The 19,694-nt window shown below is 37.6% G+C and overlaps 1 protein-coding gene across 1 annotated transcript in view; it reads left to right on the top strand.

Annotated features, from left to right (window-relative positions):
- RAB3C (RAB3C, member RAS oncogene family) overlaps positions 1–19,694 on the top strand; it is a 216,585-nt gene that overhangs the window by 104,192 nt on the left and 92,699 nt on the right. The window contains exon 3 of the mRNA XM_040977700.1: positions 12,155–12,273. Within this exon, the coding sequence (XP_040833634.1) occupies positions 12,155–12,273 (119 nt within the window). The remainder of the gene's footprint in view (positions 1–12,154; positions 12,274–19,694) is intronic.

Below are 19,694 nucleotides of genomic sequence, written 5' to 3' on the forward strand. Positions count from 1 at the left end.
CTCATAGGTCATACAGTAGCATCATTTTCCCCAACGTTTTTTTGTTTTCTTTTTCATCTCTACGTCAACACATTGGTCATTCAGTAGCATGTTACTTAACTCCATGGTGTTGTGAATTTTTTGTTTTTAGCTTTGTTCCCATTGTTGATTTTATTTTATGGCTTTTCATTTAAGGGAACAAGTAGTAACTATGTAATATGGAGTATCATATCCAGATGCGAAGATACAATGCAGTATCCATCTCTACTTTCAAAAAAAATTGCACTCCAATGAAACTATTGGATATATCTTGACAATAGGATGTTGGATTCTCTGCCATCCTCTGTACCCGCAGAGTCAGGATACATTTAAATCACAGAATGACAGACTTATGGCTGATTGTGAAGAATTACACCATTGTGATGACATAAGGGAATCAGTGGGGGGAGGAAATTTGGGGAGAGGATAAGGGAAATCCCAGAGCCTATGGAATTCATAAAATAAAAAAGGGAAAAGAAAAATCCACAGGCCTGGCACAGCAACCTGGTAGCTGAAATCCTCACCTTGCATGTGCTGGGATCATATATGGGGACTGGTTCTAATCCTGTCTGCTCCATTTCCCACCAAGCCTTCTGCTTATGGCCTGGGAAAGCAGTTGAGGACTGCCCAAAGCATTGGGAGCCTGCACCTGTGTGGGAGACCCGGAAGAAGCTGCTTCTGATCAGCTCAACTCTGATCGTTGTAGCCACTTGGAGAGTGAACCAGCGGATGGAAGATCTTTTTCTTTTCTTTTTTTTTTTTTTTTATGATTTTATTTTGACATTTTTAACATAGTTAATTAGGGTAAGAAGGTTCAAGGGCTACATGAAAGTGGATAATACTAGTATGTTTTCCATATTGTTACCTTCATGTTTAAAGGGGGTTAGTTAAGGGAGAAGGCCCACCCAATTTCCCACCCTCCCCAGGTCCCAGATGTAGGGCATGCTCTGAGGTTCTTGCTCTAGTGGTTTTGATATTGCCACAGTCATGAATCGCTGTCAATCTTGCCACTCCAAGCACTATGAGATCTTTGAAAAATCAACTGATTGACATAGTCCATCATAGCTGAGATGGTTGGTTGACCTGTTCTGTCTTCTCTCTTTTCTTCGTTAGGGTTCTGACTCCAGCATTTAGATTAGGAAGATCTCCAAAGAAACTTCTTGTATGTGCTAACAAGTACAGGGCCTGGCACCGTCTATCGCTCCAGTCAGCTGGTGGTTGCAGTTGCTGGGTTGGTTCTGTTTTCACTCCCGACTGGATGGAAGATCTTTTTCTCCGTCTTGTCTTCTCTCTGTGAATCTTTCTTTCCGATAAAAATATGTGAATCTTTTTTAAAAAAAAAACCACATGCTTGCAGTGTCTGTACTAAATATGTGTAGAATATTTTCCTTGTCAGTATTCCCTAAATACTATTATTTATCTATTGTGCTAGATATGACAATATAAGTAGTCTAAAGCTGATTAAAAGTATATAGAAAGATATGTGTTGATTCTCAGATGATATATGAGAAACTTTGGGATGTCACAGTCAGAAGAGAGCCGAGGCAAGTTAGAAAAAAGTCAATCTCCCATGCTGAGGCATTGTGTGAGGGAAGAATCCCCTAAAAAGCTCTCATTGGAGAATAGAAAACTAGAATCAAGAAAAATCCTAGGTGAGACAGATGTGTGGTGCACGAAGTTAGCTCTTGTCTGCAATACCAGCATCTCTTATTGGAGCCAGTTTGAATCCCAGTTGGTCTACTTTCAATCCAGCAGACGACTCAAGTCGTTGTGCCATGCCAGCCATGTGGGTGACCCCCATGGGGTTTTGGCTCCTGGACTTAGCCTGACCCAGCCCCAGGTTTTGCAAGCTGTTTGGCAAGTGAACCAGCAGATGTAAATGAATCTCTTTGTAACTCTGTTTGAAAAAAAAAATCACTCCAAAACAGTAAAGAAGAGAAATTTCACCTGCTCTTTTACTCTTTTTCTGTGATCTTGCTGCTTTGATATCCTGGGTAGAAGGTAAGCTGAGAGACAAAAGGAGGCATATGACTGTCCTTCACTAGACATGTGATTACAAGTCTGTCTTGGCTTCTTCAGCAGCGTCTGTTGATGCCAGCATTTTCTGTGTGACTGGCATCTGGATACCACTTTTTTTTACGCAGTATCTTCAGGGAATTCTAAAGGATTCTGTCACCACACAGTGCCTCCGCATGGGAGATTGCCTTGGATTCCTTCTTTATGAACATTTCTTCAGCTCCCTTCTGACCCTTTGTGATACCCCATGGCTTCCCATACATCACGTGAGACACAGCCCTTTTGGGAGTAGGTTAATGGCCAAGTGCAGCTACCTGCTGTGATATTTATTGGCCTATGAGAAACTCAATAGCTTCATCATAGCAACCTTTGAGAAATATTACTTTTCCTCCATGTCTTCCTCCCCCATACTTGAACCCTGCTATCTCTGCCTAGGTATCAAATAGCTTTGCACAAGCACAGATCAATAATTCAGTTGGTTAAGCAGACACTGGCCAGCCAGCTAACTTGATATATAGCTTGTGTGAATCCTCCCACCTTTTTGTAAAGAGACTGGATTGAGTCTCATTTACCAATTTTAAAACAATAGTAAAAAATCTTACTCAAAGCCTGCTACATTTTAGAAGCTAACATATTTGACCTTGTGCAAGTCTACTGTTTTGTGTTCTGTGAAGCAAAGAAATTATCAACATGGGCTGAAAGCTCTAAGCAACCTGCATGTTTATATTTATGTCCCAGATTACAGAAAAGCAAAAACAAACCAAAAACATGGGCGTGATCAAAATTCCACTGGGAAGAAGTGAGTCAAAAGATTAATTAGAAGTAGTCAAAAATGTTGTCTTGCTCTTCCTTTGTGTTTAATATTTTTACTAGTTAGATCTTAAACAAAATATGTAAGATTTGCTTTATTTTTACCCATTTGGTTATACATTTTATAAAGATTTTGAAGAGGGTCATCTGAGTATTTAAATAGTGTTTATGGAAAAATGTCTCTTAATTTCAAGAGCAGCAATATACAAGTGGTAGATCTGTGAGAATATTCTTGACCATGGAGTCAAAGGCTCCCTGTAAAAGAGCTCTTCATGGCTGTTTCTCTCTTCCACGAAAGATGAATTGCCATGGTAACACTGTCATAAAATAATAGGTCAAGCTTTCTCCTCCTGCCTTGGGCTTATTTTATTAGATTTTACTTAGAAGTAGATGCCGTTGCAAAATGAAGGTTTTGGTATTTCAAAGCCAAATATCATTGACAAGAAAAAAAACCTGATCAATAAAATCGGCTGGTGTGAAGATGGAGAAAGGATAGTAGGTAGGGAGAATATTTCAACTGATTGAATAACTAGTTAGAATGTGGCTTATTTTCTTTAAGAAATGTGGGCTTATGTTAGAGATGTTTGTAGAACTAAGTGCGTGTAAATGAATTCAAACTGATTGCACAAGATCAGTAAGGAAAAGTCGATTTATGAATTTTATTTTAATGGAGGATTAACTGCATTGAGGAAGAAAAAGTTCTTATTTTATTCCAAAAATAAATATGAAGCAAGAAAGCATAAAATATTTAAGCTTCTTATGTTGCCTCTATTTTTATGAAGGCAAATTGAATGCTGTAATTTGCCTATTCATGAAAATGAGAAAACAAATGTAACTTGGTGGAAATAGCATCAAACAAAAGAATGGATGTTTAATTATCAGCATTTTCCTGTTTCTCTTGGTTGGAAGAATTGCATTTTTAATTTTTTTTGTATTAGTATCTCAGTCATTGGGATGAAATTCTGAAGTAATAAATAATTTTTTCACATCAAACAGTATTGCTCTTCCCTTCTAGTAAGAAATATGTTAGGACTAATGAAGAGTTTTTAAAGAAACATGATCTATGAAGTCGCTTTATGTCTGAGCAGAGTTAATTTGCCATCAGTGGAATATGTTAGTGCATTTTAGTATACCATCTTTCCTTCATTTGCATAGTGATACTGTACTAGACTTCTCCATAAGACTGGTAGTTTTCTTCATTTTTCTTCTGTAAAGTAAAGGAGGGATTAAAAGGGTAGTTGTGAAGTTGTTATTGATTTTAGCCTGATCCTGAAGATTCCAAATTAGGATCAGTGAATGTTACATCCCAAAGGTTGCCATTATAAAGCACTGCACACAAGTCTTAATACAACAGAAATGTATTGTCACAGCTGCAAGGGCTCAGTCCTCATCTAAGGTGCCAGCAGGCCCATATTCTTGGCAAAGGTTTTAGTGGAAAGTCTGTTGCACCCTTCTCTCTCAGTGCCTGCTGGTTACTGTGCAGTCCTTGTCGTTTCCCATCTTAGTGTCGCAGCATCACTGCAGTGTCTCTTCCTCTTCCTCACATAGCCCTCTCCTCTGCATGTTCCACATCTCTGTATTCTCATTTTGAAAAATCAAGTAATTTGATTAGGATCTTCCTTGAACCAACATAACATCGTATTAATTTGACTCCATCTATAGACATTATTTCCAAAAAAATATCACTTTCTAGGTTATAGAGTAAACACTTCTGTATACTCATGTGAGGTAAACCATTTAACCCATAAGAGCAACTATGATTTCAAGAATTTCACCATTCCACAAGTAGTCTGCATCACAATTTAAAATTTCTAGACTGTATATTTCTTTAGAAATAGTTTTTACTGTTTTATAGACATGTAGAGAATATGGTATTTTGATGAATGCAATGCTCCTAGTTTATAAAGTCTTAAAAAGGCAAAATGTGCTTCCAGTAACTCAAAGTGTTGATGTACCTACTGTAGTCACTAATCTGTGGCAGCCATTCCCTAATTATTAACTGAGTGAATGAATCTTAACACGTATGTTAAACACTATTGAGCATAGTCCAGTCTTCCAATTATTCAAAATAATTCCTTTTGATAAAACATGGAAAATTATAGGTTAAGAGATTTCTACATGCTTGAAGGCTAAATTGTTGATTTGGAAATTCACTAGTCAGAATGTCTTTTATGTTTTGATTTGCAGTATTCCTAGCTCTCATTTCTGTTTACTTCTCCTTTGAGTTACTGCTTATTACTTCCGTTGGCTTAATTACATTACTGGTGTTGATCAACCAACAATGATGTCTTTTAATTTGATTTCTCCACATATAAAATTACCTAATTTATCATGTACTAAGATTATTTGACCTTCAATCTGTTTTTCCCTGGTTGATGTTTAATAAATGCATTGAGATTGTGGTGATGTTATTTGAATTATGTTCCTTTACTAATGAGTCCTTTTATTCCCCTTTAACTCAATCAAGAGGAGTAACCACTAAAACCAAAATAAATTGCAATATAATATGTGTTTTACACATGAAATCCATTTCCTTAATTTTAAAACTGCACAGCCTCAGAAGGGATTGCAAATTTAACAAATACAGATTATTTTTTTCATGTTTCTTTGGGAGAAAATGTTCCATGGCAAACATGCCAAAATTCAAACCACAAAGGTTCTTAGCTACTGTTTATCAAGCTGCTAACATTTCTCATTTTACAACACTTCTTGCCAAATATCCAGGCAGTATCTAACCAAACCTACCACTGAAGTAAAAAAATTTGCTCTGAAAATATGATTGTGAAATCAAGGAGAAGAATTATTGAGAAATCAAAGATAGAGTGCAAGATGGAAGAACAGGAAGAGGACATGTTACAACTAATAGAGAAGGACTAGCCAAGGAGAAGCAGAGAAGGCGCGATCTTGGAAAATAAGAGAGGGCAGGGTGATGGCAGGGGGACACCTGGGGACTTGTGAGCACAGGAAAGCAAGAGAGACAGAGGCGTGGTGCTGCAATGAACAGATACCACAGTGGAGACCGGAGACCACTGAAGTCATTTGGAGAGGGAAGATCATCAGAAAACTGTGGATCCTGCTGATTTTTTAATGCATTCATCAGCAGATGCAGAATGGCAAAGCCCTAGCAGATGGATGTGAGACCAGGGTAGATTTCCTACCTGAGATCCTCAACAGTACCACATTAGGACACCATTTTGAGTTCTGTGGCAAAGGCCCTGGGTAGGGACAGTAGTGAACTGTATAAGCACTGAGCCAATGGAGAACTAATTTCCAGCTCAACACATTGCACTGGTCATACTGGGAAAATAATACCAACTAGGCATCCCACAGGTTCTATCCAAAATACATCCAGGCTACCACCAGAACTAACTGCCAGCAGGTTCTGAACAAAAAGAGGAAAGGGGAAAGAAGAGCTTCAAACAGGCACCACTGATGGCCCTGTGATCTAAGTTAGAGTCAAAGCTGGTGTCTCCCTAATCCTGGGTACTGCTGGAGCTGGGAGTGGGAGAAAGGCTGAGTAGACAATGGTGTGGCTCCAGCATGGGATCACAGGGGCCAGACAGTGGCGACCTGGGAGCCATGGTTGTGGAGGCTATGACAGAAGTGCAACCTAGGAGCTCGGGACTGAAACTCATTGGCGGGAGTGGCATGGATGATGGCAAATGGAGAACTGGGCACTGAATGGCAGGAGTAAAGTCAACTTGTAGAGCTATGTATAACTCTACAAGTTATAAACTTTCCGCAAGGAAGAGAATCTGCTAATCAGTTGCGATGATCAAGGGCAAAAAAGAGGCACAGGCACAGTGAATGAGGTTACTGACATCTCTCCCACAAAGGAGTAAAAGACTGTCAGGCTCAGAGTGAAATGAGGAGAATGTTGTAATAAAGCTCCTTAAAAACAAAAAAGCACGTTCAGGAGTTCAAGGAATTTAATGAATACATTACCCAAGAAATAGCAAAATGAATTATTACAAATGAATACAATACAACAAAGTAAAAGTTTAATAGAAATTCAGGAGTAGAAGGAGTAAGACAAAAGAATCTCAGAATTGAAAGACACCTCATGCCATAACGCTGAAACAACCAAAAAGATTGAAGAGGAACTGAGTAAAACTTAAAGAATTAAGGCACACTATCAAAAGCCTGAAAATAGGAGTTATGGGGGTACCTGAAGGGGTAGAACGAGGAGCAGGATTAAAATATGTATTAAATGAAATAGTAACTGAGAATTTCCCTAACATAAAGAATGGGAAGAATTCAGGAGGGGCACAGAATTCCAAATACACCCGGCCAAAGGCAGTCCTCACCATGACACATCATAATCAAGCTCACTTCAGTTAAACATAAAGAAAATGTAAATATGCACAGGAGAAGAATTTCTTTAATTATGGAGGAACCTCAAGCCAGACTCACAGATGACCTCTTAGAGGAAACCATACAGGCCGGAGAGAATGGAGTGACATATTCCAGATCCTGAGGGGGAAAAAAATCAGCCCAGAATCACATATCCAGCAGAGCTTTCCTCTGTATTTTAAAATGAAATAAAATACTTCCAAAACAAAGACTGAAGAATCTTAAATGCCTTGAAATTAAGCTAGCCAAAAATGTGGAAGACTTCAATGATGAAAATTACAGCACATTAAAAAAATAGACATATACAATGATTTAAAGATGAGGAAACATACCATGTTCTTGGATCAACAGGATCAACATCACCAAAATGTCCTTACCTAAAGTCATATTCACATACAATGTGATGCAATCAAAATCCCAACAACATTCTTTTCAGAGGTGGAAAAGATGATTCAGATATTCATCTGGAAACACAGGAGACCAGAAATAACCACACCTATTCTGAAATATAAAAATCAAGCTGGAGGAATCACAATTCCAGACCTCAAGATACACTATGGGACGGTAGTTACCAAAAATAGTCTGGTACTGGTATAGAAACAGGTAAGAAGATCAGTGGAAAAGAATAGAAAACTCCAAAGGAAGCCCACGCATGTGTACCTAACTAATCTTTAAGAATAGAATTGAAAATACGCGAGAGAAAATGTTTGATATCCAACAAATGCTGTTTGAGCAATTGAATAACAGTGCAAGGCTTCCCACCTCTCACCTTATGCAAAAATCAGCTCTAAGTGGATCAAGGCCCTGAGACTGCACTCAGAAACCATAGGAAAACAGAGAAAGGCATTGGAAAATAGTCCTTTTTGGTGACTTTTCTAAGTCACCAAAAGCACAGGCAGTCAAAGCCAAAATAGATAAATTGGACTAGATCAAATGAATAAGTTTTTCTACAGCAAAGGAAATGATCAAGAAAGTGAAGAAGCAACCAGCAGAATGGGAGAAAATCTTTGTACACCACACAACCGATAGGAGACTAACAACCAGGACTTACAAAGAGCTTTAGAAACTGAACAATAGCAAAACAAAACAACCCTGTGAAGTAAAAGGTGAAGGAAATGAACGTTTTTCCAAACAAACAAAAAAATCAAATGGCCAACATACATATAAAAAAATACTCAGGCTCACTCACTATCAGGGAAATAACAAAGAAAAATTATATTGAGGTTACACCTAACACCAATGAGACTGGCCTGTATTCAGAAATCTACTAGCAACACCCACTGGCATGGATGTGGGGAAAAGGGTAGCTTACACTACTGTTGGTGGGAATGTAGGTTAGTGCAGGTACTTTGAAAGTCAGTACAGAGTGCTAAATGACTATTTGCAATTGAAAGTTGATCTACCATCTACCATACAATCCAGCTATCCCACTCCAAAGAACATAACGGAAGGACACAAAACTACATCTGGTAGAGTGACCTGCTATATTTATGGTAATCCACAATAGCAAAAACATGGAAACTGGTCCCTCTATTCTGTGGAATACTACTCAGCCATGAAACATGAATGAAATTCTGACATTTACAACAAAATGGTCCAACCCAAGAACATTATACTCAATGAAATAGCCCAATATTAAAAGGACAAATAGTATATGTTCTCTCTGATACAATATAACCTTCATGCAAAATACAAGATTAACAGATACACAGGTAAGCATGTATATACATATATTCATCTAGAGGGAATGTATCTAGAAAACTATCAGGAGATACCGTGTAGTATGTATCTCTAATCTTGAATAAAAGATGGACTCCCAATTAAAATGTTAAGTATCTAGCATAGTCTATACCTACCATGTCATGATAGACCAAATAGCACAATGTTGGACTTATAACTGTTGTTGGAAGACAACAGTAATAATATGTAATATATAATATATGTCATAGGTAACATAATATGTAAGAATATGGAGGAAAACAGTGTTGGGGAATGGGAGTGTTTGTAGTGGGAATACTGTTAGATAAAAAGTTATTTAAACCATTCTTTTTCTTTAAAAAAAATAAGCTATCACTTATAAAAGAGGGTTTTCGTATTTTAATAATATTTTCTTTCCTCATTTTCTCTTGAAGAGATCTCAAGTTGAGAGTTTCAGTCAGTAGAAACATTTATAGAACATCAGCAGGGGTGCCCTGGTCTTAGAGTTAGCCAGGGAGAGGAGCCATGCAAAGCCCGAGATTCAGAGCCAGTTTCCTGAGCACATTTAGAAGAGGCTCCATTTTAGTCAGTTGTCTTTTGAGACTGCTCACATTTAATCACATTAGTGGCACTTGACATTATAAAATGTTCTTTTCTTTCAAATGTAACCTTCTATCATTAGTAAATGTCAAATGTAATGAAGTGTTTTTCTGACTTATTTTCTTCCTGAGAAAACACTAATGAATTTGGAATCCTGAAATCACTTTCAATCCAAAACCAATAGAGTCATGTTGGAATCTGTGTATAAGCTTAGTTTTACTCATTTTGTTTTCTTTGCATTTGGACAAGATATTTCCACTTTGCATTTATATTACACTTTCCCAGAGTCGGCACAGATTTCTTTTTGTCTTTAAGAGCTTTCGGGTGACAGATTCCTCCAGTTTTAGGTCACGTTTCTAATTCAAGTCAGAAACATGTCAGAGATCCTGCTCCTTGCTTACACTTAAGTATTATTTGAAAGTATTTGTTTTTTCATTTTTCTTTTTTATCTTGAAAGCCATCCTCCCACTCTATCCTGGTGTTTTATGTTTTGTTTTTTTTAATATTGGTACATAATGGCTATGCACAGCCATGGTTTCTAGCAGTTTCCTGTAACATTTCAATCATTATATAATGGCGCTTTCATTTCTGCCCTCTCAAAGATTAAATATACACACAGTGTGAAATGGAAGCATTTTTTACAGTGGAACTAGTATCTTTACTGTCAAAATAAAATTAACATCTTATGAAAAGGAGGCACCATCACTGGAAGAGGTCAGGAAGGAAGAGATAAAAGTCAGTTTTCCAACATTGTTATTCAGTGTCTGTGTTGAAAACATGCCTGACAGGCAAGGTCTAGGTCACCCCTCAACAGTGTATGTGGTGCATTGCTTCCCTGTTGAGAAATTAGGCTGAAGCTGCCTGCAGTAGAGAAAAGGCAGTGGGTGTGGAGCCCACAACCCACAAAAAATAGTCAGTGCAAGAAAGCAAGCTATATAAAATCACTTAAAATAGGCAAAGGGTCGGGGGGAGGACAGAAAGAGAAAGAACGAGGGAGAGAGACTCACAATAACTGGTAGCATGTTCTAGGAAAACACAAACTAAAATGGGACTTTTAAAAAACTAATTATAAGAAGTTGTGTTATTTAGAGAACTAACATATATTGGTATATTTTAATCTATGTCCTCTAATTTTCTTTTTTTCCCCACAATTGAACATACGTATTAACTGAATTAAATCCAGTGACTACCTGTGAATGTCAAAATTAGCTTGAGATTGGCTTTATTCTGCTAATAAATTTTTCAATGGTCTTGATGACATTCAGCTTATTCTCTTAGCATACTTATATGTGCTTGCATTTTAATATTTATAGATTATAGTAAAGCACTTCAGTAATACTCATATATGAATGCATTTTGGCAGCATTGCATTTACATTATTAGAGTTTTGCAAATTTAGTAGCTAATTATGTGACAAATAGCATTTATAATTGGAATATTTAATACTTTTCTCATGATTTTGAGCATCATTTTACATTTTAATGATTCTGAATCTTAGTATCTTACTTTCTGATATTTTGTCTTATTTTCTAACATTTTAACTTTATCATAGTTTTCTTTATTCAAGGACTTGTTAGGTTTCCATTTGTTAAAATCTATACTTTCTTCCTTTTCCTATTTTTCTTTTTTTTGCATGAAAGTTATCTTATATTCGAGAGAACATATGCTCTTTTTTCACTTGGGATGGGGTTATTTCACTGAGTGTAATGTTCTCTAGTTGGGACCATGGTAGAATGGTAGAATTTCACTCATTTTTCATGGCTGAGTAGTATTCCGTAGAATAAAGGCAATGACGTTTCTTTATCCATTTCTCTTTCAACAAGCATCTTGGTTGTTTCCATGTCTTTGCTATTGTAGATTGTGCTGCTGGCATGGATGTGGGAAGAAATGTACCCTTCTTCAGTGATGGTGGGCAAGTAGGCTAGTATAGCCAATATGGAATTCAGTATGGAGAATGCTCAAACAACTGAAAATTGATTTGACATATGACCCGTCTACCCACTTATGGGAATATATCTAAAGGAAACAAAATCTGCATATGAGAAAGTGACCTGTAATACTGTATTTATGGCAGAATAATCAACAATAGTGAGGATGTTTGTTTTAGAACAGTTTGAAAGCTTATCCAGTGGCAGAACAGAAACTCAAACCCAGATTTGTCTGACTCAGTCATATACGCCAAATACATGGTTTAATTCTCATTTCATTTTCGAAAAAACTAAGACTGAACGGTAAGCCTTGGGAAAGGTACCTTGTCATAATCTAACCTGCCCTGGGCCTGCCCAACAGCTTGTATTTATAAACAAACAATAGATATAAACAGAGGCTGCCATATAGCCTCTGGTTTTGTTACACAGAAGGGTATAGATTTCAGATAGATACAATCTTTCCTCTTGTTTTATTTTCTACACTCAGGCTGAAAGGAAATGAACATATGTAGAAAATACTTTGAGCTAGATCTTCACCAAAGATGAATTTTGAGAAACTTCTGGTGCTGCCATATGAAAATCTTCAGGAAAAACAAGACAAAAAAAGATAGCTGTATGTTGCAAATTCTTGACTGTGTTGAAACTCTTTCCAGAATTTTTTTTAAATCATTTTCCGCAAAATGAATTGCTTTGTTCCTGAGATTATTATTATTGTTATTATTATTTTTTAGGATACAGCAGGCCAAGAAAGATACAGGACTATCACCACAGCCTATTATCGTGGGGCCATGGGCTTTATTTTAATGTACGACATCACAAATGAAGAATCCTTCAATGCGGTCCAAGATTGGTAAGTTACATCAATACTAGCCATGATGGTTTTCTGTTCACCTTTTTATTGTTTTCCAAAGCAGTGATCATGCTGTCTTCTGATATGTTTGCCTTGTGTAAAATGCAATCCCACCCATGCTTCATAAAACAATGAAAAACTGGTCATGTGCAGAACTCTTTTTTAGGGATGGGTGAGAAGTCATTTTCATGATTTTGCTCCACTGTACTCATTCCAGTGCTCAGCATCCTGTTCTCTTGACTTCTGTGGAAACCAATGCAATGTTTTTGATTTTTTTTGAAATATCAATGATGCATAGGCTGAAAGCTTAGTGGTCTAAAATAGGAATTTAAAGACTATGACCCACATGTCAGATGTAGCCCACAGATAAAATTGTTTTATAAATTCAGTTTTATGGAATACAACCCAATGTACTTGTTCATTGTATATGGCTATTTTCATAATTACAACAGCAGAGTTAAGGAGTTGCAACAAAGGCCATCTATGGCTGGTAAAGCCTAAATTTTTTTTCCATCCTACCATTTTCAGAAGAAAAAACATGCTCATGCTTTGTCCAAGAGATTTTTTAAATAAGTTATTCAAATAGAAAACTTTCAAAGGACTAGGGTGAAGCAAAAGATAAAAGGTATGCCCTTTCTGACTCATAGTTGCATCACATCATCTGAAGATAGCTGTGATTCTGATGAGTGTGATTTCAATAGGGGCTTACTCTATGACCACAGCTCCCTTTATCCCCTTGCACCAGCCTCTTGCTGAGAAACTAGAAGAAATAAGAGTGCTCATGAATACCACCAGCAGAGCTGCCAGAACAGCCGGGGTTCTATGCAAAGAGCCAGAAGCTAGCCAAAGCTCTGTGTGATATGGGGAAAGAAGTAGCACTCCCAATGGTGACTGAACAGATATCACATACAGTCTTGGTACGTGAGGATAGACTGGCAATACACAGACAAAACCAACATTTTACCTATTTTCTTTTTTTCAGTCACAATTGCATAATTGTTACCTCGTTGTCTTTGAAAAAAAACCATCCAATATGTTCCAAACCCTGCTCTGTGACAATCTATTAAGCATTGTGTTTAATGATAATGCTAGTATCTACTATGTCAGTTAATAGATCCACCATCATCCAGTTGCCTTATGTAGAAATCTGAACACTCTTCAGTTTTGCCCTTTCCTATCACATTTCATTGACCAACACATTTGATCATTTTGAGTTTCTGAATTTCTCCCCAAGTTATTCCTCTGCTTCCTTGCTACCATTGTTTCACTAGAGTCCTTTGGCAACCTTCTGTTATAGCTCCTTCTTTTCGCTTCAGGTCATGGGAAATGTTCAAAGGAATAATAACGGAATTGTACTATGGTTAAGAACAAGACAAGGGAAAGGCTTGTAAGAGAAAAAATTTCAGCACAACAGCTCAGATTTGCTTCCCATGTGTAGGGTTACAGCGTAGGGTGGTGGGTGAGAGATTTTGCTGCTCTTCCTTCTGTTGTCTTCCTACAGCAGGAAGGAAGGGATTCTTGGAGAAATGAGCACAAATAGGCACGTTCTTTAGATTATTGAGCTCTGGAGTTTTATCTTTAGGACAGAGAAAAACAAGAGAAAAATATAACAAAAAAAATTCAAGCTGATTTGCCACTTACTTTCCCTCACAAAATATATTTTGATTATCAAGAAAGAAAAAGACTGTTGACTGTGATTTTTAGAAAAAATATTAAGTTATCTAGCTATTGGAAAAACTAGATTACGTATTAAACATCTTGAACTTTCATTTCATGCAAGTTCTCACCTGTGAGGGAGAAGGCAAGCATAGAGATGCAGACCGGCAGCATCAGGAAGAAGCCAGCAGATCCTTTTGCAATCAGGGAGACCCTTCCTCTTTTGAATGCACTGTGCTTGGGGAGTTTAAATAGTTCACCACTTTGGTCCAAATTCCCAGGGGTTTTTTGTTTGTTTGGTTGGTTGTTTTTTTTTTTTTTTTTTTTTTAGATTTATTTGAAAGACAGACAGATATAGTGGAAAAGAGAGAAATTTTCCAGCTGTTGGTTCACTCCCAAAATGTCTGCACCAACCAAGGCTTGGCCAGGTGAAAGCCAGGAGGCAGGATCTCCAGCTGAGTCTCTCATGTTGGTGGTAGGAACCCAAGTACTTGAATAATCATCTGCTGCCTCCAAGGCACAACAGCAAGAAGCTGGATGTGAAGCATGGGGTAACCACGACTGCAAGCAGGTGCTCCGCTCTGGAATGTGGGCCTCCCAGGAGACAGCTTAGCTTGATGTATCACAGTACCCAACCTCTAGTTCTCCCATAATAAATACAAAATTATTCTCACTGTGAGCTTATGTATACATTTTTAAGCATCTACAAATCTTCAAAAGGAATGTGGGAACTAAATACAAAAGATGCATGCAATATGGTTAATTAAATAGGAATACACAATGACTCTGCTTCAGTGGCACTGCACTATAACAGGGAGAAAGAGACTGTTGTCTAATTTTGAAGTCCAGTGGCAGGGTACCAAAAGATGGCTGTCTTACTGGATGCTACCTCAAAGCTTACAGTGACCTTCAGAGACAGCCCTGCAGTGCAAACTGGTGCAATTACAGGCAGTTAATTAGACTGACTTACCAGGTTCACATTAGTTTAAACCTGCAGTTTGTTAAGAAGGAAACTGCACAGAGTTGTAGATGCCAGAGATTGCTACCTATTGCTGAGATAGAAAGCATGGTATTGTATGCTTTGACACTTCCAGTAGCATCAGATTTAATCTTTGAATGAATCATCAGTTATTGAACAGGCACCAACCAGATAGTGATAGAAATAAAATTACCACAAAAACTTCACTCTTTCTGAAGTGTATTCCAAATGACTAAGTAGAGAATGTACTGGGTCACAACGGCACAAAATTTTAAGAATTCAAACCAGTTGCTTCACATCTCTACACACATTGCACTGGGGCTGAAAACATCTGCACCCTGCAGTGCATCTTCATGTGCCTTAACATCCCTCACAAGCACCACCACACGCAAATACTCTGATGTCTTTCTGTTCTAAGTGTGATGTGTCCATGGGCTGCTGTATTCCCTGTGGGAGAATGTTAGCAGGTAATCTCCTTCTATCCTGTTTGTTTACATTCTGACACAACAAGTAACTGTAACTACAGTGTATTTTAAAAACAGCAAATCTGGTGAGCAGATTGATATTTCTAAAAAGCCACCAGACTGAGGATAAACGTCTAACACCATCTTCTCACCAATTTTAAATAATTCATTTCTGTGCTGTTCAGAATACCATTGCACATGTACTGCAATTAAAGTGGAATTTCACCTCCCAATATTCTCTTTCTCTGTAATTTGCTCTTTTCCTCTCTCCTGAATAAGACTGATAATCTTGACTGAAGGTGACCTCGTGGTAAACATGAAGTCATTTTAACACAAGAAGAATAACTAAGATATGATGAGCAGTTGGTAAATTTTTTTTCAGAGCTTCCTGATCTCACCAAGGCTTCTCTCACTGTGAGTGAGGGCTGTCAGGGTTTAGAGGAGGCAATGGTAGGCTTAGAGCACAGGAATCTGGTCCCATATTGTCATCATAACCTCCTGCTTGGCTCTTCTTACTCCCTTGGAAGTAATAGTTGCGCTTTCAATTGTGCTTTCAGTGCTTTCATGCAAAACATGTTTCCATGAAACATGTTTGCTGTACAAATAGCCCAACTTAATCTCAGGCTTGTATTTAGAAGATAGAGTGTCCTTATCCACTGCTCTTTCCCACAATGAAATGAAGAACCACCCCATTTCCCCTATTGTTTTTTCAGTCCCAGTAAATGACACTTCCAGTCTATCAGACCTAAAACTTTGGAGTTAAACATAACTTCTCATTTTCTAACCACATCTTCGAAAAATACTTAGTGTATACTTGGATTTATTTATCAGTAGTTATAACCTACAGATTGTCTACAGTGAATTAGCAAGTACTGACTCAATGCCCTTAAAGAAAATCTGAGCTTGCATTCCTATAAACCTATGATTCCTACATTTTGTCACCTGGTTAGGGCACGAGCATGTTGCATATGTGTTTCTATTGATAGTCACCTTATTTTAAATCTGTTATTGATTCATTAACATTGAGTTCATGGCCAACAGCACTATAACTGAAACCGAAAAGAAACTTAACACACCCAGGGAGGCTCATCCCAGCATTCCTGTGCTCACAAACCTCTGAAAGCACTTTACACAATGCACAGGACAAATTTTAAGCAACAGAATCACAAATAAAAAGCTAAAAACATGCAAAAAGCAGGGCGCTAACTAGACTGTGAAAACAGCACCTGTTCACGACATGAGGGCTGAATCAAGAGATGGGAACAGGTGCTTCAGGCAACTGACTTTGCACCATTCTGAGCAAGTCTGAAAATTCTGGGAAAGCACCATGAGGGTCGTTTGCAAGGTTACAAACACAAATTAGCAAATAGATAATTTTGCAAATATGGCATCTGTGAGTGGCGAGGATCACTTGTATATTCATAATCTATCCACTTCCCACTGTTTTCACTGTTGTTTTAGCTGTTGCCCCAAGAAGAATGCAAGAATCTCTGCCCCTTTTATGAGTAGCTTGACATTCACTAGGTATTTGATAAACGTTTGTTGAACTGCCGATTGTGTGCATGACTGAAAAAAAAGTTATATAAAACTGAATCATGTTGTCTGGCATGGTATTCTAACGGCTGCATTCCTCACCTTACGTGCACCACAATCCCATATGGGCACTGGTTCTAATCCCAGTGGCCCCGCTTGTTATCCAGCTCGCTGCTTGTGGCCCAGGAAAGCAGTTGAGAATGGCCCAAGGCCTAGGACCCTACATACACGTAAGAGATGGGGAAGAATTTTCAGGCCCCTGGCTTGAAATCAGCACAGTTCCAGCCATTGCGGCCGCTTGGGGAGTGAATCAATGGATGGAAGATTTTGGCTCTCCTCCTCTCTGTATATCTGACTTTCCAATTAAATAAAATAAATCTTAAAAAAAGAAAGAACCACATTCACTTTGTGTCTCTGTAGTCTAGCCTGGACACAGGCTCATGTCATCCTTTTTTTTTTTTTTTCCAAAAATTGATGGCCAGGTTCTGGAATAGTATCAGAACATTATAATAAAACCCGTCTGTGGTCTCCATTCAAATCATATAGAGAGGCAGAGTGAGCTTTGCCAAACTGTTTGTACAGTGAGGTTCTCCCTCATCCCAATAAGATGAAGGCAATATCATGGTAAGAGTGGTAAAAAGAAACCAACACGTGTCTTACCTGACATGTTGCACAATACGACTTGAAGTTGTCTGCTGTGTTACTGTAGCACTTTTCATCCATAAACCAGTATTTTCCTAGGGAGCTATGTATGTGGATTGATTTAGTGCGAACGTAAGGACAGCATTTATTCTAAGTACCTACAAAGGTCATAAATATTACCTAACCTAATAAGAAATATCTATTTGCTTCTCCTGGCCTCAGTTCAATAATTCTCTTCCTGTTTCTGTTTCCAAGAAGTCATATTTTTGCTTTTGGAATCTCCTGTATTTTTCCCATTTGCTCCTTCATGTACTGCACTGGGATCTAGCTTCCCCCAGTGAATTCTCTAGGCTAAGATAAAAGTTAGCTTCATGAATAATGCAAACAGGTTAAAATGCAAATCTTTGAATTAAAGAGCTCTTAATTGAGCATTTCATTTCAACCCTATCTGCCTAGCCCAAAGAAGCAATCCTGGATTTACACTGTGGCCACAGAGAATTTGTTTGTGTGTGTGTATGTGTCTATAACCCAGAAATACTGTAACTTGGAAAATACCAAATGGTATGTTGGTTAAACAACATATTAGCAGTAAATGGGCTGAGAGGTAATAAGGAAATAGAGACACTTGTCTTGTATCACTTTGTGTTTTAGTGCCTAACTAGCCTCCACCATTTTTTGGAAATGAGGGCTAGAAGCTAAATGCCAGTAGATATAGCCTTACTGCAGTCAGACATCTAAGGAATTTAAAGATTAAATAAAACTCTTAGACTCTTGAATAGAAGATACTGCATTAATATCACTGCTGTTTGTTCTGTTTCACTTGCACTTTGAAAATATACTTTCTGGCAGCTCTTAACATGCAATTTTGTGTCAAAATATTTGTTGTGAATACTAGTGTTTTTTAACAGAATTTCTTTGGAATGCCATCTGATACAATATGCCTTCTTTTTGTTCAAATTAGTTATGTGGCTTTGGAGGATGGATTTATCTTGGAGGACAATAATTATGCCTGTCATGTCACTCCGTAGGGAAGGAATTATGATAAAAGCCCATTTTCAGTCCTCACTGTTCAGCTTGGCTTCTGGATGATACTGCTAAATTTTTTGTTGTTTAAAAGCATATCTGTAGGTTTGTTGAGATTCCTGTTTAGCAAAGTTTTAGGCTTTTAAAAGGGAGCATTTACACTTGTGATGTATTAAACTTTGCCAATCTTATCAGCCCCATTATGAGTATGATCTCAATCAAGTCCATTTGCTAGCCTCAAGGAATATGTTTTACACTGAATGTAAGTACTACTGGCCCTAATTTCTGTTTCCTTATTTCTATAGCAAATAAGTAGTCACTACATTTTGAAATGAGTATAAAGGTAGAGTTAAATAAAATTGGTGCCACTACAATCTGCTGTCTACCTACTTCCAGACCTGTACCATTGTGGAGCATGGGACTGCTTGTTTAGCTAGAGAATTCTATAACCCTGATTATTCTTTTTATGAAGCTTAGCCACTTACCTTTGCACTTCAGTTCAGATAAACACAATTATAACAAAATGAAACCAAAAATCCTATATCCCACTGCCTAAAAAGCAATTAATAAAGAGATATTAAAGGGAACTGTTCAAATGAAATAAATAATCCCTGGCTAGTCATGGGATAACGGATGATGTGTGATGCAAGATTCTGTGACTTGCAGTCAAGCTGTTGTTAAGTTTACTGAGACACCTTTTACTTCTGCAGTGTCAAATTTCTAAAGGAAAGGCAAGTATTATGGTGTGAATGAAAGAACTTCGATACATTTCACGCATGCTGCAGTCTCTCATGTTCTTCACTCACAAATAACGTTTGATTTCCACTTAAACTCTATTGTATCCTATAATCCATTTTTAAATACCAGTGAATTTTTATAGTTTTCCTTTTCATATACTTTTTAAAGAAACAGCTAATGAATGACAGGAGGAAGAAGAAATATCAAAACAGTTGAGAGCATTCTAAGGTGGTTTCCAGACTTGTTTTACAAACAAATACCCTAAGAGATTTAAAACATTTTTTGAATTAGTCTCCCTATTTATGCCTACACATAGTCAACCAAACTCAAGGTTAAGGGCAAAGTCCTCACAAGATTGATTTTACTTCAAATGCCAACCTTAAATT

Source organism: Ochotona curzoniae, unplaced genomic scaffold (assembly GCF_017591425.1).
Source record: "Ochotona curzoniae isolate NIBS_2020 unplaced genomic scaffold, NIBS_Ocur_1.0 contig_2754, whole genome shotgun sequence".
Taxonomy (NCBI): domain Eukaryota; kingdom Metazoa; phylum Chordata; class Mammalia; order Lagomorpha; family Ochotonidae; genus Ochotona; species Ochotona curzoniae.